Source organism: Lissotriton helveticus, chromosome 10 (genome assembly GCF_964261635.1).
Source record: "Lissotriton helveticus chromosome 10, aLisHel1.1, whole genome shotgun sequence".
In the NCBI taxonomy this organism is placed as follows: Eukaryota; Metazoa; Chordata; class Amphibia; order Caudata; family Salamandridae; genus Lissotriton; species Lissotriton helveticus.
In genome coordinates, this window is record NC_136071.1 from 267,478,583 (window position 1) to 267,502,899 (window position 24,317).

The 24,317-nt window shown below is 46.5% G+C and overlaps 1 protein-coding gene across 4 annotated transcripts in view; it reads left to right on the forward strand.

Annotated features, from left to right (window-relative positions):
• The window catches only part of MINDY4 (MINDY lysine 48 deubiquitinase 4), a 638,720-nt gene that overhangs the window by 99,713 nt on the left and 514,690 nt on the right, over positions 1-24,317 (forward strand). For all 4 annotated transcript variants that reach the window (XM_078665290.1, XM_078665287.1, XM_078665289.1 and 1 more), the window contains exon 3: positions 8,223-8,455. In XM_078665290.1, coding sequence (XP_078521416.1) covers positions 8,223-8,455 — 233 coding nt within the window. The remainder of the gene's footprint in view (positions 1-8,222; positions 8,456-24,317) is intronic.

Below are 24,317 nucleotides of genomic sequence, written 5' to 3' on the forward strand. Positions count from 1 at the left end.
ATTTTTGAGTTCGTCATACGATTCTTGGTTGCCAGGCTTACGGAGTGTTACCCCTGTGAGCACGACTACATACGGTTGGCATTCTGGTGGTAAATTAATATGGGGAAGATCAATATTACCCTTGTTGACTGGATTAGGCATATGAGTAAGTTCAGATTGTTTACTGTTTAGGCCCCCACTTTTTCCCATAATAGTGTTGGTAGCCTTACTCTGAACAGTCAAGCTTTGACGGCGTATTTTGGACCCTTTATCCAAATTAGAAGTTTTACTAGTTTGATTATTGATGTGGATGAGTCCACCTTGGGTAGCAGCATTAACACATGATTGAAGCTCTATGGCTTCCTCTGGTGCTATTTGCCCCCTCACCTCTGGGGATGTTAAATCCAGCTGAGTATCTTTAGGCATTTCTGAAGCCCCCTCCCTGATTTTGGTATGTAGTTTAATTAAGGACTTGAGTGAGAAAAATTATCAAGAGTGGCTTGCTCAAATCGATCAAGCCTCTCAGTCAAGACCTTCACCCTCTCAAGAACCGGGAGTATAAGGGATTTCATCATTTTCTCAATTTGAGCTAAGGGAGGCATCTGGACAGGGGTGGCCAATATGGAGATGGGCAATTGCTTTTCGCTCTCTGGCTCGCTCGGGTGCATAGCACCTGAGCACCGGTCAAAAGGGTCCCTTGCGTAGGAACATTAGTACGGTGAATTCTAGTCACCCCAGCCCTGTAGCATTTACCCTTAAACTTCTTTGAGGGTTTTGGGTAACCAGCCCTTCGATGATCCATAGCTCTTTTCCTTTTAGTGGGTGCTGGTCTAGTTCCTCTATTGATCGCTGCCTCCAGTTGCACAGAGAGTGCCTTCGGAGTTAAAGAGTTGCTAATAGAAACTTGGGCCCCTACAGATGGAGACAGAGCGGGCCCCAATGTAGGCTGTGTAGTCGGATATATACTACAATTGAGGGCGTTGAGCCTATCCAAGCTGGCCCTGATAGCTCCTATTCTTGTCAAATCTGGACCAGATAAAACTTCGTCAGGCGGCTAAACTATCTGTACTGGGGATACAGCCAAACCCAATGGACCTAGGGAGGAGCGCTTATAATTAAGGAACTCATGTGAGAGGCGGCGCTCTGTAATAGCAATCTCTTTTTCAATAACCGAAAAGGCTCTAGTAATAAACTGATCCATCGTGCCAATGACAGAACCTCCCCCAGCCCCCTTTCCCTTTCCGGAGCGAGTTGTCATTGGCATGAGCAGGCACACTGAGCTTTGGAGGCAAATACCGCAGAACAGCTAAACTGCGAGCTGTATCAAAATACGGTAATCAATGGGAATGTATAGGGGACACGTTAGGGGGTGACCCAACCTCGTCCAGCCCCGGACGGCCACAGACGACCCCGCCCTTGTCCCTGGCTTCTCTCGGAATGCTCCCGCGCGCTCCAGCACAGCGGGCGTCTCTAACAGTTAAATAGCAGGTGGAGTGACTGTGTCAGTGGGCGGGGCTGTCAGCCGAACGCGGGACCAGCTGTTTAAGGTCGGGCAGGGACTCCTGGTACTTGGAGTCCCTGCTAGCATTCGGCGCGGTCTTTCTCTAGCCCTCTTGCCCTTCAACAAACACACACGGCTGCCCAGGTGAAGAAAAGCTCCCTCCGGTGTTCCAAGCCGCGAAGCGGCACCCACGGAGCGGGCGCGGCGAGAAGTTGCTTCACAGTCTCCTCCCAGGAAAGCAACTAGTAACAGGGCTCCTCACAAACTCCAGTGGCAGTGGCAATCCCGATGAAGGCGGTAATACCAGGGTGTTTTAACTGTGCCGTGTCCGTGGGCGGGGCTGTCAGCCGAATGCGGGACCAGCTGTGTCAGGTCAGGCAGGGATTCCTGGTACTTGGAGTCCCTGCTAGCGTTCGGCGCGGTCTTTCTTTAGCCCTCTTGCCCTTCAACAAACACACACGTCTGCCCAGGTGAAGAAAGGCTCCCTCCGGTGTTCCAATCCGCGAAGCGGCACCCGCGGAGCGGGTGCGGCGAGAAGTTGCTTCACAGTCTCCTCCCTGGAAAGAAACTAGTAACAGGGCTCCTCACAAACTCCAGCGGCAGTACTTGTAGGCCAAATGACCTTACCGCGGTGGGGAGCGGGGCTACATAGATATTAAAAAGGGTGGGACTCAATGAGGATCCCTGGGGGACTCCACGAAACAGTTGTTTAGGGGCAGAAAAAAACTGGCCCATCTTAACTTTTTGTGATTGGTTCAGAAGGAATGATGAAAGCAGGTTAAGTGCGGAGTCCTCTATCCCTATTTCGCGGAGCCTACCAACCAGTCTACGAGGAGAAATCGTATCGAAGGCTGCCGTGAGGTCCAGGAGGATCACTAAGTTGGTATGATGAGCATCAACCTGTTGTTGAATGTTGTTAAAGACAACGGTTAAGGCCGTCTCGATTCTGTGTTCACTCCTGAACCCATGCTGCGAGCCATCGAGCAGTTGGTATTCCTCCAAGTAAGAACTGAGATGGCGGTTAAAATGTTTATCAAGGATTTTAGCTGGAATAGGTAACGGGGAAATAGGTCGATAGTTTTTTAATTCTGTCAAGTACAGAGAGGGCTTCTTTAAGAGAGGTTTTACCACCGCCATTTTCCATGCGGTGGGAAATTGGCCAGAGGAGATGACGGTATTAAGGATGGCGGTCAGAGGTGGTACAATGGCCTCCCTTCCTAACTTCAGGATCTTGAGAGGACAGGGCTCAAGGGGAAAGCCAGATCTAATCCCACCTAACAACAAGTCAGTGTCCTCTTGGAGAATAAAGGAAAGGAGCGCAAGCGGCAATCCTTTAGGGGTACAACCAGAGAATCCAAAAGAGGATCAGGATTAGCTCCGGCAGAGTTTAAGTTCTCCATGGAGGAGTAGATGTTCTTAATTTTGGCATAGAAAAAACCTGCCATTTTATCACAAAGGTCCTGAGAGACCTCGGTGTTGAGATTGGTCGTGGGGGATAAAAGGGAATTGATTGCGATGAAGAGTTCCCTAGGGGATCTAATGGATTCCGTCATCATAGAATAATAGGAGGCCTTTTGTTTATTAATAGCTTGCTTGTATTCCCTTAACCTAAGTTTTTTGCAGATCCCTTTCAACTATAGTGGGGTCCCCGTGCCACTTTCTTTCCTGATGATGGCAGGCCGGTCGGAGCTTTCTCAATCTCTCAGAGAACCATGGGGCTGTGGGGCGCTTTCTTGCCACATAGTGTTTCTTGAGAGGAGCAAGAGAATCCTGGGCTGCCGTCAGCCAGTTGGAAAATTCGTCTTACACAGCATTGACATCCGTGTGAGGGGGGCAGCAAAAATTGCTGAGAGTATGAAGAGATCCTCCTCATTAATCCGACTGAGGTTTCTCTTCAATTCCACCCTGTTCTTAAGATTAGGGTCATTGTTACAAACAAACTTTTCCAGGATAAAAGGGATGGCAAAATGGTCAACCAGGAGAGTGGAATAGGATCCATGACCTCTATCCTAGGATCTTTTGAAAAAATCCCATCCAAAATATGTCCTGCCATATGCGTGGGCCTCTTTACTAGCTGAGGGAAACCACAGGATTCCATAACTTCAGGACGGCCTGTGTTTCAGGGCAGAGGATTTTCTCCAAGTGGAAATTGAAGTCACCCAGAAACGTAACCTTGGAGCTAGCTAGAAAGGGCTCCATTCGTATACTGAAGTACTGGGGGAACTGAGCTCTTGGTCCAGGAGGCCTGTAGGTAACCACTCCAATGAAGCTTTCAGTGTGTAGCACCTTCAAAGAGAAATAAAGGGCCTGATAGGGATCTGAGGGAGAAGTGAGGGCCTCGGTAACACAGGAGTAGGTGTCTTTATACATTACTCCTAATCCCCCACCCAACTTCCCTTCCCTATCGAATCTAGCAAAAAGATACCCACAAAGAGTGAGTCTCGCCCAGGTTTCAGTGATGAAGACCCAGTCGGGTTTACGAAGGGACACAAAGTCATTAAATTCTGTAGCATGTTTGATAAGAGATCTGGCATTAAGGAGATATCCCATGATAGAGTGTCTCAGAGGCACAGGACTGGGCCGACAGCTATCCTCAAAGGGATGGAGGGCTGCACCCACCAAGAAAGATGCCTCACAGTTGGCACATTTAAACCTTTGACCACTCCCTGGGGCCTCAAGGTTCATAGGACAACAGTGCTCCATATCCTGTGATTGAAGCTCCAGGAGCTGTTTCCTGGAGTAGACCAGGGGCTTACCAGGGTTTGGGGATGATTCACTAGGGTCTCTGGCGCATGGCGCAGACCTGGCGCGGACAGGTGCAGACGGGCTTGCCTATGGCACGTCCGCTGCGCGTGTCCGCTGCGCGTGTCCGCTGCACGTCCGGCCCAGCATGCTGCCTAAATAGCTGGGACCAGTAAAAGACTATAATGCCGCCCGTAGTCTGTGACAGGAAATGCGGGGGAGGAGCTCAAGTGACAACTCACTTACCTCCACTCAATCGGAAAGCCGTGGTGGACATGGGAAGGAGTGAGAGACCCTCTACTGACTCGAAAGAAATGCCCAGAAGGATGAAGTTTCCCAGTAAATTAAAATGAGAGTGAGGTAAAAAACTATTTTCGTTTTTCTATTAAAAAGATTCAATTGCCCCAAACAACACAATGTAAATTCTAAAATCCCCGTAAAGGTAGCCACTGGTTAAAACATATAAGTAGCAAACCGTGTGGCAACAACAGTGATCTGCTTTCCGCTACGCGACCGCCCCAGCATGCTTGACAGACAACTGGCATGCAATAAAGCCTTCTGCTTAGTACTGTCCCAATGCGGTACCTCCTAAAAATCAACCCAAACCTCCTAAAAGTCAAACCCAAATATTGATATTGGTCGACTTGCTCCACCTCCTGTGTGTCTAAGTCGCAGCTAAAATCTTGGTCGTTTCCAGATTGATGTGTAGCTAGTTCTGCTTGCTATAGGTTACTAGGGCATATAATGTCCTCTGCAGACCAATTGCGGTACAGGTCAGTAATACCAAATCATCTGCATAAAGCAGCCAATCAGTGTGCTGTTTCACGACTTTAGTGGAGAAAGACTAAGCACAGACATACCTTATATTTGTGTGTTCAAAATAGCAATGCCACTAAAGACATACAAATCTCCACCTTATCACAGCACACATTAAGACATAAACCTGAACATACATTCAACACAACCCAAATATGAAAATAACCGTCTGTCAGTGAGTACATTACCACTGGATGATATGCGTTAACCTTTTAGTACTGATCTCTCATCTTGCATCCACAAAATATCACAAATATTTAGAACTAACATGCTGAGCATACTGATCATTCACTTCCACAGAACCAAATCAAAAAGCACTCTGTTTTTGAACCATTTTGAAAGCCATACACAGACTAACATAAAGTGTTGTGGTTCCATACTAATAGTAGACTGTGCGCTATGCAAGTGCTAATTATCAATGACAAAAACACTAAGTATTGGCGGACAGGAGAAGGGATTATAAAGCCTAGATTGAAGTCAAATGTTTTTAAGTGCCACTTGTATTTTCTTACGAGAATGATCTGGATATAGACATTTGCATAGGTTCGGGCATGTCTTTTCAAGGATAACTGACATCCTACAATACAACTGTACAGGAGTTCGGTACATACCAGCAAATGCTCCCTATTAGGCTGAAGCATACCAGACAGCACAGCTCACATTTGCTTGCTTTCTATTTGGTGGCCTTATTTGTTTTAGGCTGTCCAGCATTCGTTTGTCCCTTTCGTGGAGCATAGCATGTTTACTGTATTCTTCCATGAGTTCTTTCATTCTGTAAACAGGCCTTTAAATGTTCTTCTTCTCTTGTCTCAATTACTGTGTATTTAAAGACAAAGTTCAAATGCCAGGCTCTGTAAAGAAGGAGCTTGGTGTTTACTTTTTTCGCTGACTTCAAAGTCAGAGGCTTTATCCGACAATCTAGGGATGTGATAGGCAAGGCTTTTTTTGTAGCTCACAGCAAAATTGTAATGTTTGTAAATTAACTATGCCAGAGTCAGGTATCCTCATTGGGTTCCACACCTGGGTACTCGCTTACCGAAAGTATAACGTCTTCAACTAGAGGGAGAGTGCCAATAAATGATCATGTTGGGATCTGTGTAACCATAAAATTACCTCCTATACCTGGAGAGAGATTTTTTAATGTGGAAAAAAGGAACAAGGGTAAGATTAAAAACAAGGTGTGATGCTGTTCAGATGCATTACCAATCCTCAGCATCATCAATGGTGGTCAACATGTTTTGTCCGTAAAAGCCTCTAAGGGTCTGTGGCCTTCATCAGGACTGATTTCGATGAGCTCCTTTCTCAATTGTAGTTGTGTTTTTTGTACTTTTTTTTATAAACTCACAGCTCTTTGTTATGATTTATAACAGATGGTTGCACCAAGCGGGGCTGTGGCCTGCAGTTAGGAGAAAGGACCAAAAAAGGGGTACATATAGTTTCTCATTTTGTGTATATTGCCCCCGATATGTGCCACTTTTTTTCATGTAGCTACACCCTGGTAAATCAAGGTGCGGCTAGCTGGACTCAGTATGTTTTGTGTAGGGCTGCATGCTTTTCTTGGTGTCAGGTGGCCCAGGGCAATGACTGTCAAACTATGTAAGATGGTCCTTGCAAACTAAATTAAAAAAAGGTGGGAGGGGAGTATGTGGATGATTAAAAATCCCAGGTGATAGGGGAAATGTGGTATGGAGTCAGAGCCTGATATTATCAGTACTCTTGTGTAAGTGCATGGGAGTTATGGGCGTTTTAAAAAAAATCTTATACAGTTTTTTTCATGTAGTACAAATACCCTGCTAGTGTCCTGTCAATTCTGTAGAGGGCTATGTCTAGCAGTCTTGTTGTGAGGCTGAGCTTGAGTGAGCTTACAGTGGTAATGTTGGTACATCTATTCTAGCGGCCCTTGCGGCTGGCCCTGCTGGTAGCTAAATAAACTGGTCATGTGCTTCATGACTCCTTATGTCCCATACTTCTTTTTCAACTAGAAACATAAATGTGTCATCACTATAATTTTGGCCTTCGATACTGTCCAACTAGTTCTCTAGTATGGGGCTTTGCTGAATAATAGTAAGGCTTAGGTTATAAAAAAGAAAGAAGAGCAAAGCACCTCTTATTTGGGGAAGCGTTGCTTCATAGTTAGCGGGTGAAGGCGGGGGACTTGCACACTACAACAATGTACGAAATTTGTTTTTTTCCACTCTATTCCACTCCATGACACTCTACGACTCTCCATTATGACACTCTATGCCACTCCACTCTGACATGCCACAAAACAACACCACTCCACCTGGCTCTACACCACTCTGCTACAACATTCCACTCCACTCTGTCCCAACACTCTACGACACTCTGCTGCACTATATGCCCATCCACACTACACTCTCCACTCTACAACACTTTTCTCCACTTTGTGCAACTCACTCTACTCCACTTCACCCCAATTTACTCCACTCTACGGCACACTAATTCACTTTACTTCACTAGTTCGCTCCACACCACTCTATGCCACTCCATTCTACAACACTCTATGCCACTCCGTTCTATGACACTTTACTCCACGACACTCCACTCTACTCCAAGACACTCCACTCCACACCACTCTACGACACTCAACTCTACAACACTCCACTCTATGACACTCCATGACATGTCTCATCCACCACCCCACGACACATCTCTCCACTCTACGCCATTTCACAAAACTCCACTCTACCCCACTCCACAAAACTCTATGCACTCCACTCTACAACATACTATGCCACTCCACTCTACGACAATCCACTTCACACCATGCCGTTCTTCTCTATGTCACTACCCTTTAGCCGTGTTGAACAGCATGGCTATAACAGATTGACAAAGCCAATAGCTCCTGCATAGGCAAGACCTATTGCCTTCGCCGATGCTCATTGTAGAAGTTTATTCTTCAGAATTTAGTGCATCTGGGCATCTTTTTATCTGTTAGGCTGCCCTTTGCTCACCTGATGTCCCGGGTAAATGAGTTGAGATGGTTCACCAAGATCGCAGTTCATTTATTGTTCAATTAAGACAGTTTTCTTGTTGACCTTAAATAAGATGTCAAATAATATGTGACCCCTGATCGCCCCAAAAATGAATTCGGTAGACTAGCCCTAGATTGTGAGCACGAAGGAGATACACAAGAATTTGTATTTTTGTTTTGTATTTGCAGACCAGGGAGAGTCCTTTAAAAACTGCGATTGAAATCATTACAAGATACTTCCTTGAACAATTTGGAAAAACAGCATTGTTGGGAGTGCAGAACTCAGCAACCTCTGTGCCACAAAAGAAAGCATTTTCACTGAATGAACGAGCTAGCTCTAACCTGAACGTTTATGATATCTCCGACAGCGAGGAAGGGGGAAGCACAGCAGTTTCCGAGACGAGCAAAACCGAGATCTACAGGTATTTTCTTTTCTCCTTTTCTTCACATTTACTGAGGCCATTGCAATTCAGAACAATTCTACGGACATGTTTTGTGTTTCAGAGTTCGAGCAAAATGACATAAGCTACTAATAAGTAATTTTTTTTTCATTCGTGCATAAAATAATACATGCCAACAATTGCAGAGACCAAAACAGAGTCAAGCGGTGAACGAACACAGATGTGTCCTTATCCACACTAAATAAATTTAGATGAAATATGGACGCTCCCAGATATGTTTAAAATTTCTCAGGTGTAGACTTTACCATGGTCTGAGCATTTTTAAATTGTTCTTACAACCTCCTTTATGCAGCCAATAATTCCTAGGAAATCATTTGTACAGACAAAAATACGGTCATCTATAGACCTAGTAATAAAGTCAGTCCACATCTTATCTCCAGTACCTTTGGACCATTACTTTCACCTTACCCGTTTAACATCTGTGTATAGACTTTGGCAGCATAATCAGGGCCTTAGGAACCTTTTTAGGTCTCGCCTGTCGATGCGCATGCGCATCGAGCAAGCGAGACTATAGGGGCTCATCGACTCTTTATCTAACTTGCAAGGAATCGTGGCGATTCCTTGCAGTGCCCGTGACTTTTAAGCTCAATGCGCATGTGCATTGAGCTTAAAAGCGCGTGCACAGCCGCCCGCATTCCTCCGACACCTTTGAAGTGAAGCTTAGCTTCACTTCAAAGGCCCGGCTTCTTCACACCCACATGCCGCTCTGCCCCGCTCCGCCCCCTCCCCTGAGTCAGCACTGCAGAGAAAGCCGCCTCACGCTTTGAAGCCTGTGCATCGGCCATTATCTTTCGCCTTCCTTCTCGCTCACTTAAAATGGCTTTCCAGTCACCACGGGTGGCGGCAACACGAAGCGCAAGTCTTTTGTTGCTTCGAACGAGATATGCAAGTAGCCAGCCTGAACGCCTCACCCCGGATTCCTCTGTTTGTACACGCTTGATATATTTTATTCCTGCAGTATTTGTTAGGCTTCGGTGGGAGAAATGACACTCATTTCGCGTACACAAATGTTTTTTTGAATCTGAGCATATTTATACAGAAGCCCTTGTGTTGTATGGAAATGAGATTAAACGTGTATTACCACCTCCGAACCTTATTGTTTTTATTCTTTTCTATTTGCCTCGTACAACGCATTTTGCACCTTCAATACAAGAACTATCGCATATGGCTACATGTCTAGGCAGGAGGAGTACATGATTTCGAGAATGCCCTATTAAACTGCATTATTTTGGCGTATACCATAAAATCGGTGCAACTCCCACGGTCTGACTACCAGTTACAGTCCCCAGGGGGTTATTTCTCCATAAGACCCTAGTACTGTTCGTGGTCTTTGCAGTTGTGTCGCACGTGCATTCGGCTTCTGTGTACGACTCCGGCCTCAGTCTCTACCTGGGGGAGGGGGTGGGCTGGGCAGCTCGGTTCTCCTGCCTGTGAGCGTCGCACGCACTATGCTTGTCGCAGCTCTACACAATGCTTGTCGCAGCTCTACACATTTCACGCACCGGGCGCCACATGTTTGAGTATATCTCACGCACCCTGAATCTCGTACAGGCATGGTACCGGTGTTCACCTCACACACTTTGTTTTTGAGAGTCACACACAACACGCTTATGTTTCCGAGTATCTCACACTATTCCTGCGTCTGTGAGCATCTTCCATGTTATTTTTTTCATTTATTTTATTTAATGCGATTTTATATAGCGCGAATATTATCCAAGGTGTCAGAGCGCTTTACAGGGGCATCACAGGCACACACCAGGCGTCTCGAGAGCGTCAGACTCGCCCATACTCGGCGTCTATCTCACACCCGTGTGTGTGAGCCTCTCGCGCTCTGAGCGGTTCACACGCACTGTACACGCTCGTATTCTCACACCAGGGTTACCCTGTGTGGTAAAATCACACACAGGGCTCGTTTGTTGGCACCTCACACCAGTTTCCCATGTTAAACGATCTTTTCCCACCTCACACTTCTGTGTTTCTATTCCTTCTCCACCTTCCCGTGTGTGAGGAGCCCCACGCATTACATACAAAATGCTTCATGTGTTTGTCTCCCACATACTTGAGTTTGTTGTGCTTGTGTTGTGAGCATCTCATGCACTGCTCTTTTGTGACCTCGTGCGGTGTACTCGCTTGGAAATGTTTCTCACAGTTTTCAAGTATCTCCCTCGGGCTCTCGTGCTGTGTTCATCGCAAACACCACACTTCTGAGTACCACCCACACACAGCCACCTCGTTCTGTATATCGAACTATGCTCATCATTGTGCATTTCCCGCTCCACATCAGGGCTTCTCGCGCGTGTACCTGTATCTCACACACGCCCGCGCATCCTAGCATCTGGCATGCTGCAAGCTTTTCATATTTGTAAGGTTCTCGCACCGTGCGTCTCCTTTTGCACCTCACTATGATACAGGCGTGAGGCGTCTCATAACTCACTCACCCTCACTCACACTCACTCACACTCAGTCACTCTCACTCACCCTCACTCATCCTCACTCACCCTCAACACCTCACCCTCACCCTCACCCACCCTCAACCCCTCACCCTAACTCACAATAACCCTCCCTCACCCTCACCCTCACTCACTCTCACTCTCACTCACCCTCAACACCTCACTCACCCTCAACTCCTCACTCACCCCCACCCTCACTCACCCTCAACACCTCACCCTCACACAGTGCAATAGGTCTCACAGGATTTTTAGTTAAAGCTTTTACAAATGTTTATTGCTTTTTTGATTTGTAATTCTTTAGCATTGGCTACAAAAAATAAAAATGCAAAAGATTTACAACAAAAAACCCATAAACAATTCTAAATGCACTAACTCTAATGCTGCGAGACCTATTGCATTTCCAATGCTTGTTTAGGTCGAGCCTGTCCCATTCCGCAGGAATGGATAGGATCGAATTATAGAGTTGCATCAGGAAAGCTAAACCAGCCGGCGTTTTCCTCAAGTGCATGTGATCGTGAACGCGCATCCGCCTGCTGATTTAGCTTTCCTGATGCAACTCTAGGGATCTGCTCCGCCCCCTACTGCACGCGCTTTCCATCTGCCTGCCTCGAGCGCGTCCACTTTAAAGCATCTGTTGCTCGGCCTCAGTTCTCCACTTCTCCTCCCCCCTCCTCCCTTCTAATTACATCCCTGTTCACGACCGCAAGGCCGTGCTTCAAAGGCCGTGACTCGCATTCTGGCCATCTGCCTGTTCCCTCCTCCCACTCCCTTTTCCTCTCCCAGCAGCTTTTTTTTAGGGCTCGCCCCATTCTTTCAGCCCCCTCCCGCCTCCCCACACAGTATGCCCACCTTGTGTATTTATTTATTCATTTAGTTTTTAACACAAGCACGCGTAATGGCCTGTTCACGACCGCAAGGCCGTGCTTCAAAGGCCGTGACTCGCATTCTGGCCATCTGCCTGTTCCCTCCTCCCACTCCCTTTTCCTCTCCCAGCAGCTTTTTTTTAGGGCTCGCCCCATTCTTTCAGCCCCCTCCCGCCTCCCCACACAGTATGCCCACCTTGTGTATTTATTTATTCATTTAGTTTTTAACACAAGCACGCGTAATGGCGACAGCTTCTTTTAGGTTTCGTTATTGCGCCATGCTCATGACTTTAATATGCATGAGTGCTGTGCTTTATATTTTAGCACGGCAACCGCTTTATAAAAAAAAATCGTGCATACTGCACACCACTCGGGACGACACATTCAGCGGCTGCAGAGATAACCAGGGTCCCTGTCCGATAATCCTGCCTCCCCTATTGTGTAATGGCTTCGGGAGCAAGGGGAAGAGAGAGATTTAGCTCGCTGCGGGGGTAACGGCTGCCAACGATCACACATTCTGTTGCCTTAGCGATGCTGCACTGTAGCTGGTAACACATGGCAGAGGATTTTCACAAGCATTTTCAGCACTCCAGACAAAATACAATTTTGCCAGCTGGAGATTCCTCGTTCAATTAAACCCAGTTTCAGCCTCCCTGGGTGGTGCTGCTGCTTTACCAAAGCCTATGGAAGCACATCACCTTTGACATCGTTGGTTACAACAGTTGTTTAATGCTAACTTTTGATTTACTTATAACACTTTGAAGTCGTCTAGGACAACCGGGGCTCTAGGTGAGCCTGACGTCACGCAATGCTGAGCTTTCGATCAAAGATAAGAGGAAGGACAAGCATATCTCATGTACCGGATCCCGAGGTTACAGGGAAAAAAACAGGGGGGAAAACTTCCTTTACCAAATTCCTATAAACAACTACCCTAAGTCCTAGAAAAACCCTCAACGAAGATAAGTGATGATGGAATGCCAGCAACCCCTGCCTCAGGCCCACGGCACACCGGGAGCCCAGGACCAGCACGGACCACAGCTTTATTATTACCAGGGCTCCTTATTTTATGACATTTATTTTTAAACATTTTTGTCTGTATTGTTCCATAAATATTTTTTTCAATTTGTTGTACTTATCCAGGTTTATGGTTCGCTGTTTTTAACACGAAGATGTCAGTAATCGACTGAAACGTGTATTTAATCTGTAAATGAACATCAAAAAATAAATGCAGACTGAGTAACAGGCTGTTTATTTTCTGTCTGCTTTAGTAGGTACAAACAAGTAATAAAAACAAAATCGAGACTCCGATTTACAAGGAGTTCATCCGAAACCTTACCGGTATTATTCTAGAAACAAGCAGCTTTAAGTACAGAGCGCGAGGGAGGGTGACCACAGAGCAAACAGTGCCCCCCCCTCAACCCGGGGAGCAGGGGGTTAACTCACGCCGAGCGCATCGAAGCCCCGCCACATGCTCTGCTCACACCAGCTTGGAACGGAGAGTGGTTGGCACCAAAGGGCACAGCTGGGCTTTTCCCCCGGAGTCACCAACCAGGAAGTGCACTGCGTAACCACAATCCGTGTAATTTACAAATCGTTTAAATGAATCTGACCTTGTGTAAGGTAACTTGCGCTCGTGTAAAGCGCGGCAATGCCCTTGGGTCGAGTTCGCGCTATATAAAACTGCAACAACAAACAAGCATTGGCATTGCCAATAGGTCTCGCTTGTGGGACCTTATAAGTATTTAGTTTTGCAGCACAATATCCGATTATGCAACAAGGATATTGTGCTGCAAAACGAAATACTTATAAGGTCCCACAAGCGAGACCTATTGGCAATGCCAATGCTTGTCTTTATTTATGCTGATGGCTCTCAATTTTCCAATTAACAGATGCTCATGCAAATTATCTTTCTTTAAGATCAACATGGACAAAACAAAGGTAACGATTGTAGGGAAGCAATCCCTCTATCTGTTCCTTTAAATTCTTGGCCGGATGGTGGGGTTCCTGCCCACCTCCAAGCAACAGTGTTAAAAGCCTAGGAGTTAAAATATCGTCACAACTTTGAATGGAATCTCATTTCTCAACAGTTATTTCCTCCTGTTCCTTACAGATCAGGAAAATGAAACATGTCCTCTCCTTTCTTGCTCAGGAAGGCAAAGAACAACTATTTCGGATCGGTATGAGCTTGGATTGCTACAATGCTGTTTATCTAGGCATTAACTAATAATAATAATAATACTGAGATTTATTAAGCGCGACAACTACCCCCAACACAGGGGTGTCCCGGCGCTAGAAACACTAGGCGAATAGGGCGTCAAAGGCAGAACTAAACCCTTCTATGTCATCAATCCATTTAAAACCAAGTTGCGTGACCTACAGTTACAGCTCCTCACTTTGCGAGAACCAACCCCTTTCTAACACAGCTACTCTGGTGTCCTGTGAATTCCAGAGCGCGATTCAAAGTGTTATGCCTAGCACACGTGTGCCTCTATGGAGCTGGACTTCCATTCCTTATCTTTAAAATATTCAATTTCTACCCTGTACAGAATCTCAGCCCCTCTCATCCTAATCTATCAAAAATACCCTCTTTTGGAAACGCCTCCTATAGGGAACATGCTGTGTCAGTACTCGTCCATAAACGTTGAAACATGTTTTCACTAAGCAATAAAAATAACAACTCGAAGATAATATTCCGAAAAAAATTAAAAACTTCTGCATCCTAAATTCACTATTCCTTCAGCACCAAGCAGATAATCAGGCAAAGGAGCACTTGTATAAATGCCACTTACCATAACACAATCCTTCATACGGATTTCCAATTATGAACCATCTTCCCAGATTTCAGAATTGACACAGGGGACTGGGAACATCACATTGCTTGGGAAGGAAGCTATGCATCATGACGTTGACACAAGGCCATCTCAGATGAGGGGGCGTTTATTATTTTTCTTTCTCAGAAAGCAACATGCAGCACCACATGCCTCATTCTGCTTTGTTGCTTGTTTCCCCAAAGCAATATTGTTGCTTTTGGCACAGTATCTACCATAGACACAATATTGAGTACTTACTAAAATACTTTCTACCAATGTGGCAGCCATTACTGTGTGACCTCACATAGGTAAATGAATACTGTTGTGATGTTTCTTTCACTCCACTGCATCAGCTCCCTGCAAAACTGTTAGCCCAAAAAATAATTTGTACACACAGTGACCACCTGCCACTCGAGGTCATGTATTGTGTTCTTTTTTAAGGTGTATCAGAGTAAGGAATTACATTTTGGGCCCTCCTTTGTAATTGGTCCCTGAATCGCATGATAGCATGTGATCAATAGAAGGATCTGTACATCAATAGAGGGATCTGTACACATCTCGGTTCCCCATTTCTATTATGGCTGCTGTCAGGACGTTCAATAGGGAGTGTAGATGATGGGTCAATACTGTGTTTTCAACCGTCCATCCTTTTAATTGAAAGGCTGTTTCCAGATAACGTTGCATATTTCACTCAAGTGATTACGGAGACCAATTTAGGGCATTCTTAACAGAATTATGGGCCGGGCAAAGCAGCGCACTGGGCCCTGCCTACACAACCACTCGCAGGAATAAAAATGTTTAGCAAAAAATTAGTGCTGAATTCTGGTTTGCATGGGGCCCCTATGCCCATGGGGTCACCGTGCAACTGCCCAACGTGCCCATGCATGAAGACGGCACTGGACCAATTGCCAATCCTGCACCTGACAAAATCAACATCCCTCCCTCAATGAAAATTTGTAATGTTCACAATGATAGAGAACAGTGGTTCCCAAACTTTTCACTCCTGTGGACCCCCATTGAGTCACCACCGGAAGCCGGGGACCCCCAAGCAATTTGTAGGATTTACATTTCAAACATTAAAACAGTAATTCGAACAAAATAAACACAGGTGTACACAAAAGAAATACACAAATTACTAACTAAGCATATTTACAAGCCCCTATCCCCATGGGAACGTCACTTTTTGCGATATTCCCGTGGCGATATGGGCTTTGCCTTATGTACAAGGCAACGTTGAGCCACTTACTGTGGCTTAACGCTGCTTTGCAAATAAGACCCCTTTTCATGCAATACTTAACGTGAAAGAGGTGGGCAGTGGGTGTTGCGATGGGCGTTCCACTGCAACACCCATTTCACGCTGCCTCCTATTTACATGGGCAGGGTAAATAGGAGGCTGCGCCAAAATTAAATCCAGGAAACACCTGGACTTAACTTGACGAAACGAGGAGAAATGCTTTATTTCTCCTCGATTTTGCTTTTTCCATGTGTGCTGCCTTATGAAGTACACATGGAAAAAGGAAAACGCCTTGGGTTTTTTACGTTCAGGAAGGAGGATCTTCCTGTACATAAACAATCTTCCCCTGCACGCAGTCACACTTGCCCTATGGTGCAAGGGTGCCTGCATTGGCGCTACCCTGCTAAGTGTAGCGCCAGCGCAGGGGGAAACGCAGGGCTGCACCATATTCTTGTACGTTTCCGAAGTGGTGGAGCGTGTCAGGGGCGTAACACAGGCCCCCGCAGCCCATGCGGTGCGGGGGGCCCAAACCTCCAGGGGGCCCCCTCAGCACTGCAATCTGGCTGCAGAGCTCCTGATTGAGACCGGAGGGAGCCCCTCTGCGTACCGTGCAGTGAGGCCCCCTCAATTTTCGTTACGCCAGTGGACCGTGTCATTAAGCCAAGGAAGCTAACGACACACTCCTCCACTTCTGTTGTAACTATCCCTCTTACAATTTTTTATTGAAAGAATTTTCAAAAAACTAAATAATTTAATGGGAAAATTGGTGCTGCATTCCAGTGACAAACTTTTACATGGCTGGTTTTATTTTGCAGTACGAGGCTCCTGCTCCTGCCAGGGCCAGCCTGGAAACCAAAAGCAGCCCTAGAAAATGTTTTCAGACCAGTCCCCATACGGTGCATACCAAGTGCAATGAGTGAGCCTGGGCACTACTGAGGGGGCTTTGGAATGCTCTCCCCCAAAAGTGTTTGGGAAACAATGGTGCAGTCTACAACACGGTTATCATTACATATTGAATTTTATTAGCTTTTAAAGAATAGTAAATGAAGACCTTATTATGCACCAGGATACGACAATCTGGGAAGGAAAATAAGTTACTGACAAAAGCAGTAAGTAACCGACTGACCTATGCACATGAAATTTAAAAGAAATTAAATGCATGGTACATGTTCTTTGCAGTAGGCATATTAACCCTCTGTGCTACATTAGATAAGTTAAAGCTGCCACTGGACAAAACTCTCCTCTCTCTCTCTCTCTCTCTAGCAGGAACATTAATCACTGGTGTTATCTTGACACTTTTATTGTTGCTCGAAAACTACTAATTCTGCAAGGAACTTTGAAGTGCTTTTAAAACTGATGCCTGTGGACCTCCTGGGAATGTGTCAAGGACCCCTGGGGGTCCGCGGACCACAGTTTGGGAAACACTGATATAGAACAAAGAGAAACAATTATCACCTGCTTTTAACTTTCACTGTGGGGCTTTTTTTCTCTTCTATTAACTAATATCGCATATATTAGTGACAGTTCTCAGGCAGGCGGCTATTTAGTGATCGGGTTACTTTCAGATTCTCTGATGCTCGTGTTCTTTACACTATTTATATACTTTACTAGATAGAACTTGCTACCGATATCCATCAGCTTCGGTGATTTCTCCGCTAGAGCGATCAATTTTTACGTAACTAGACTCATGTATAGACTATTGTTGGCTCGTTGAAGATTTTTAGACTTTTTAATTGTTTCTATAGGACATTTCCTCCTTTACTATTATTGCACATTTTAGTGACGGTTCTCAGGAAGGGAATTGCTTAACAATTGGGTTACTATTGGTTTCTCTGATGCTTGTGTTTTTGACACTACCTTTATACTTTACCAGATAGGACATGTTACTGCTACCTATTAGCCTTGGTACTTCTTTGTTAGATTGATCAATTCTTTACGTTAGTGGACTCATTTATAAACTTTGTGCGAATCTACCATATTAATGGTTTGTTCTTGAATTTTGGACTTCTTAAAACGCACTGTTCGTATTCGATTTTTTACCGAATTTTGCCACTTATCATAATTTAGTCGCATTGGGTTAAGCTCTTCGGTCGGTAGAAATGCTACAATGGTCATGAACAGGTGCGCAAGGGTGGGCCACTTGATGATAGATTTAATCAACAGACTGAATTCCAAGCTACTATAAGAACGAGCAACAAACACTTATAAACGCAGTTGCGTAATTAGATAGGGATCTACTTAAACTACATGTATGGTAATGCACTGGGGTACTGTGCTTATTACGTCACAAGCACGCCGCTCCGTTTTTGATGCACGCTAAATGCGTCCTGCTTTATAGACAATGCTCACCTAGCGAACGGTTGTACTTTCTCTGTATACATCGGGAACCAGTTTGGCATACAGCACAGGTGAGTGTTAAAGCAAGGGTGGTTATGGTTAAGTTTTTTTAATTGGGATGGACTGCGTGAGAGGTGTTGAGATACACTTCTACATTGTTCTCTTTGTACTACCTTACCATAGATGTCGGAGCACGACAGATAATTTATCGAAGAGCACTTGACGCTGGCTTTTTAAACGTCCATCGTAACGGGGACCCTGCACTCTATCTTTTACTAGCCAAAGTAAGATGCCCCCATATTTACTTTTTATGGAATAATTGTTGGTAAGCGGGTCTATCTGGGAGGTTGGGCAGGCTCGGTCTCTCCGTGCGGAGCAGCCTATTGCGAAGTGCTGTGGTCAGTATGTTTAAGAGTGGAGCAACATTATTTCATTATTTCCATACTCCTGTAACTATTTTTCTGTAGATCTTGGGGAATGGACCGATAATCTATCAAGGAGCTTTTGTTGACGTTGTCTTGTGAACCGACTAGCACAATGGGCAATTCGGAACTTACTCTCACTAATCAAGTAAGATGACGGGATAACTATATTGGCATTAGAAGCATTTTTAGAAGTGGGGTTAATTGAGAGGCTGTGTTTGTTTATACTCTCTTGCTTTGTGCAACTGAAAGGCCGTGTTTGTTCCTACTCTCTTTCTCTGTGACATTACCTTCGGGTTATTAATAAGTACACGCCAAGGGAGTTTTCAAATGGTTAGGTCGATACATTCGGTTATTCAAACTTATTGAGCAAGTACTTTTTTATGTCTTGTGTTCACAGACCGTTACAGTTCAGGGAAGTCGCAAGCAGAAAGAAACAAGCATTTACAATGCAATGGTCTCGGCATCATTAAAGGTAGAGCTATTGGCATTGCTCATGACATTTTTTTTTTTAAATCATAAATAAATGACATTGTCATTTACATTGCCAATAGCTTAATCGTTAAATAAATGGCATTGTCATTTACAATGCCAATAGATTAATCGCTTGCTAATGCATGACCTATTGCATTTACACCCACACAGAGCCACACACACAAAGCCACCCACACACACATACAGAGCCACCCACACAGAACCACTCACACAGTCATTCACATAGAGCCCACTACACAGAGCTACCCTCACACAGACCTACCTACAAAAAAAGCTATCCACACAGAGCCACACACACACACACACACACAGAGCCACACACACACAGAGCCACACACACACAGAGCCACAGAGAGACACACACACACACAGCCCCACACACACACAGAGCCCCACACACACACAGAGCCCCACACACACACAGAGCCCCACACACACCCAGAGCCCCACACACACCCAGAGCCCCACACACACCCAGAGCCACATACACACACAGAGCCACATACACACCCAGGAGAGGAAGCACAGCAAGGGGGCAGGGAAGCAAGCACAGCGAGGGGGCAGGGGAGCAAGCACAGCCAGGGGGCAGGGGAGCAGGCACAGCCAGGGGGCAGGGGAGAAAGCACAGCCAGGGGGCAGGGGAGCAAGCACAGCCAGGGGGAAGGGAAGCAAGCACAGCCAGGGGGCAGGGAAGCAAGCACAGCCAGGGGGGAGGGAAGCAAGCACATCGAAGGGTGCAGGGAAGCAAGCACAGCGAGGGGGCAGGGGAGCAAGCACAGCCAGGGAGCAGGGGAGCAAGCACAGCCAGTGGGCAGGGGAGCAAGCACAGCCAGGGGGCAGGGGAGCAAGCGCAGCCAGGGGGCCGGGAAGCAAGCACCATAAAAGGAAAGTGTCGCTAGCTTTACGGTCGTCTGAAACGAAAGACATAGCTCTCCCAGGCTTACAACGAATTACTGAAGGCAAAACGCGTTTAACGAAAAGTAAAAAACGGCCGAAAATTATTGCCCAATACGACTGAGTAGAATATTTAACATTCACAATGTATAAACAATTAGACGCCCGCTTTAGCATTATAATATAGTGTTCTCAAGTAATACATTATTTGAAGAAGCATCCATGCTTTTGCATTTTATTTCTGATAGATACATCTGCCGTGTGAATTCCTCACCTTGTGAATATCCCCTTGCGTCAGCAACATTCGGAAATTCTTTTTGTAGCCTCGCGCCGACGTGGACTTGGACGTCATAGAGACACGACATCGCTCGCGACTCCGCTGACGTCACCGACGCCTACAATAGGCCCACGCCGGCGTGATGACATCAGTTCCCTTTTTTCCGCGTCGTCGACGCTAACGGTTTCGGGATACTCTGTAGCTTTTATTAACTCTGTTACTGTTTTTCTTCGTTTCTCTGTTCTCTTGGCTCTTTGTCTCTTTATTATGTCGACAAAGAAAACGGGATTTAAACCCTGCAGGGAATGCGGAAAGATGATGTCCGTTACGGACCCACACCAGGATTGTATTTGGTGTTTGAGCTCCGACCACGACGTGGATGGGTGTTCGTCGTGTCAAAAGATGAATCCAAAGGCCCTGCGAGAAAGGGAGACTAAGCTTCTTGTGGCAAAGCTGAAAGCTGATAAGGTTAAGAAGTCTTCAAAATCCCACTCGAAGAAGTCGAGGTCGAGATCAAGATCTCGGGAGGCTTCGGCTTCGAAGTCTTCATCGGATCATGCTTCGAGGTCACGTAAGAAGCATAAGAAAAGAAGACATGAATCTCGACGTCATTCGGGTGAGAAATCGGACTCGAGATCGAGATCGCCCAAGAAAATTAAATCAAAAGTCATCCCGCCTCAGGAGGTTTCAGATCATGAAGACGAGGCCTCGCCTTCGGAGTCGCAAGTTCATTCCCCGACTCCGGTTTCCGATCCGACTCCTGCGCCATCTCCGGCTCAAGAAGAGGTCAGTGAAGTTCCTAATGAAGAAGAGGAATCGACTCCTGTTGTTGAAACAGATTAGAATCTGCCTCGAGATCGACCTGAGGGTGATCATCCACCTTTTGCAGCACCAGGTCAGGATCCTTCGGCGTTTCTCAACGCCATGTATGGTGTTTTCTCGAGGTCTTGGTACCCCTCTGGTGCACCTTCGGGTCCCATGGGTCCAATGGCATTTAATTTGGGTGTGCCTCACTCTTATGCCCCAGCACCTTTCATGCCGTATATGCCGACCCCGACTCCGTTGTGGCAGTACCCGGCTCCACCGAGGTCGACGCCGTTGTCGACGCCGGCTTGACCGAAGTCGACGACTCCGGCACCGGCGTCGCCCGCTCCAAGCAAATCTCTGGACCATCCTTCCAAGCCTTCGGATTCGGTGCCGGCGCCGTCGGAGTCGACAGTGGATCCGGCTGCAATCCGTGTTAAACAGAGGTCTAGGAGAGAAGCTCAACGTCTCCTGGAAGAACGGAGGTATTATGAGTCTCATTCAGACTTAGAGGAAGGTGAACTGGATGAAAATTATTTTGAGGAGCTAGCTGATGCTAGTGGTCTTGAATTTTCCCCGGAGTGGGTTTTACCATCAGGCCCTGATGCACCCTCTAAAGATGTTCAACCATATCATGTGGTAATGAAAAAGGCAGCAGGACTTTTAGGTTTAACATTGCCTTCTGTTGAATTCAAATCAAATCTGCTTACTGAGGTTCTCCATTCTCCGAGCTCAACTGTAGAACTATTACTCCCCTTTAATGAGGCATTGACTGAACCCATTATGGAGGTGTGGAAAAAAGCCTCTTTCTACTCCTGCTGTCTCAAAAGGTGTGGCTAGGAGATATAGAGTGGCTCCTGAGGACCCTGCCTTTTTGTCATCTCACCCTTCTCCTGAAAGTCTGGTGATTCAAGCTGCGTGTTCAAAAAAGTCAGTTGGTGCTTTTCCCCAAGTGCCTGGTGACAAGGAAGCTAAAAAACAGGATCAAGTGGCCAAGAAAACTTTCTCCTCAGCAAGTATGGCTTTAAAATCAACGAATGCCACTTGTCTTATGGGAAGATATGTGCACGCACTTATGGACTCAATGCGTTTATTGATTCCAAAGGTTCCAGAGGACTGCAGAGGGGATTTTGAGGAAGTTTTATCTGACACTCAAGCGGCAGCTCGTCAAGTTATCCAGAGCGGCCTTGATACTGCAGATTCTGTTGCAAGGATCATGGGCACTGCTGTTGCCACAAGACGTTCAGCTTGGCTGAAATCATCGGATTTTTCTGCTGATGTACAGTCTGCATTATTAGATCTGCCTTTTGATGGTGAAGGACTCTTTGGCAAAAAGGCAGATACAGCCTTGGAGAGATTTAAGGATAGCAGGGCAACTGCTAGATCTCTTGGTCTTCAAGTGAGAGGTTCAACGACCAGGAAGTTCAGAGGTTTTGGACGCTCTTCTTTTCGTACCTATGGACAAGGTCAGCAACAGCAACAACAGCAGCAGCAGCAAAATACCTTGTATAGGTCGTACAGGGGAAAACAAAGGGCACGTCCTCGAGGGCGTCAAGCCTCTTCCTCCTCCACCTCTTCCAACCCCCCAGCCAGAGAAAAGCAGCCCTAGATCCGCCATTCAGGATCATGTGGGTCGGTGGGGGGTCGGCTTACCCACTTTCTACGAGATTGGGAATCGGTAACATCAGATCTTTGGGTTCTCAATCTCGTAGAAAATGGGTATGCCCTTCCCTTTCGGGAATTCCCTCCCAATTACCCTCCTTGCCAGGGATATTGCTCAGAGGAACATCTGTTACTCCTACAGGAGGAAGTTCAAACTCTGTTAAGAAAGGGTGCGATAGAGGTGGTCCCAGAGAAGGAAAGGGGTCAGGGATGCTACTCCCGGTATTTCCTGATTCCCAAAAAGGATGGCAGGCTTCGTCCAATCCTGGATCTCAGGATCTTGAATTTTTATCTGAAACAAGAGAAATTCAAGATGCTCACCCTTGCTCAGGTTCTTCAGGCACTGCTGGAAGAAGACTGGATGGTGTCGCTCGACTTGCAGGATGCGTATTTTCACATCCCCATCCTGAAGTCGCACAGGAAGTATCTCCGTTTTACGGTGGGATCGCAGCACTATCAGTTTGCGGTCCTTCCGTTTGGTCTTACTACTGCGCCTCGAGTCTTCACCAAGGTGATGGCGGTGGTGGCTGCGCTTCTCAGAAGGTCAGGGATTCCTGTATTCCCTTATTTGGATGACTGGCTGATCAAAGCAGAGTCGTCAGAGAGAGTGCTTCATCATCTGCGAGAGACAACCCAGTTGTTGTACAGGTTGGATTTTTCGATAAATGTGCCCAAATCTCACCTGGTGCCCTCCCAGCGCAACCTGTTCATAGGTGCTGTACTGGACACAACTGTATGTCGTGCATTCCCTCCTCCTCAAAGGATTCACGACATACAGGAAATGATTCCTTTATTTTACAATGGAGCGGTCGTTCCAGTCCTGAAGGTCCTTCGCCTGCTCGGTCTGATGGCTTCATGCATTCTGTTGGTCAACCATGCACGCTGGCATATGAGGGTGCTCCAGTGGTGCCTCCGCAGGCAGTGGTATCAGCACAACGGAGATCTCAGGGAGTCAGTGAGGATCTCCAGAGAAGCTGCGGCGGATCTGTCTTGATGGGGCGTGGAAGGCAACCTGTCTCAGGGGAAGCCTTTTCAGTTGCCTCCTCCGGTGGCCACAGTGATAACGGATGCATCCATTCTAGGGTGGGGTGCTCATCTGGGGGATCTGGAGGTCAAGGGTCTTTGGTCTCCAGAGGAAAGGTTGCTTCACATCAACCTTCTAGAATTGCGGGAGATACGTTTGGCTCTCAAGTCCTTCCTCCCCTCCCTTCGCTGTCGTTCGGTCCAGGTCCTGACGGACAACACGACCGCGATGTGGTACATCAACAAGCAGGGGGGTGTGGGGTCGCAGTGTCTCTGCAGAGAGGCTCTGCGTCTCTGGTCCTGGGTTCAGGACCATCAGATTTGTCTGATGGTGAATCATCTGGCCGAAGTTCTGAACGTTCGTGCAGACAGTCTCAGTCAGCAGTTCTCTGCCGACCACGAATGGAGGCTTCACCCGGAGGTGGTTCACGACATCTTTCAGATGTGGGGGACTCCTCGGGTGGACCTGTTCGCCACTCGCGAGAATGCTCACTGCCTGTCTTTCTGCAGTCTCCAGTATCCGATGCAAGGAGCCTTGGGGGACGCGTTTCA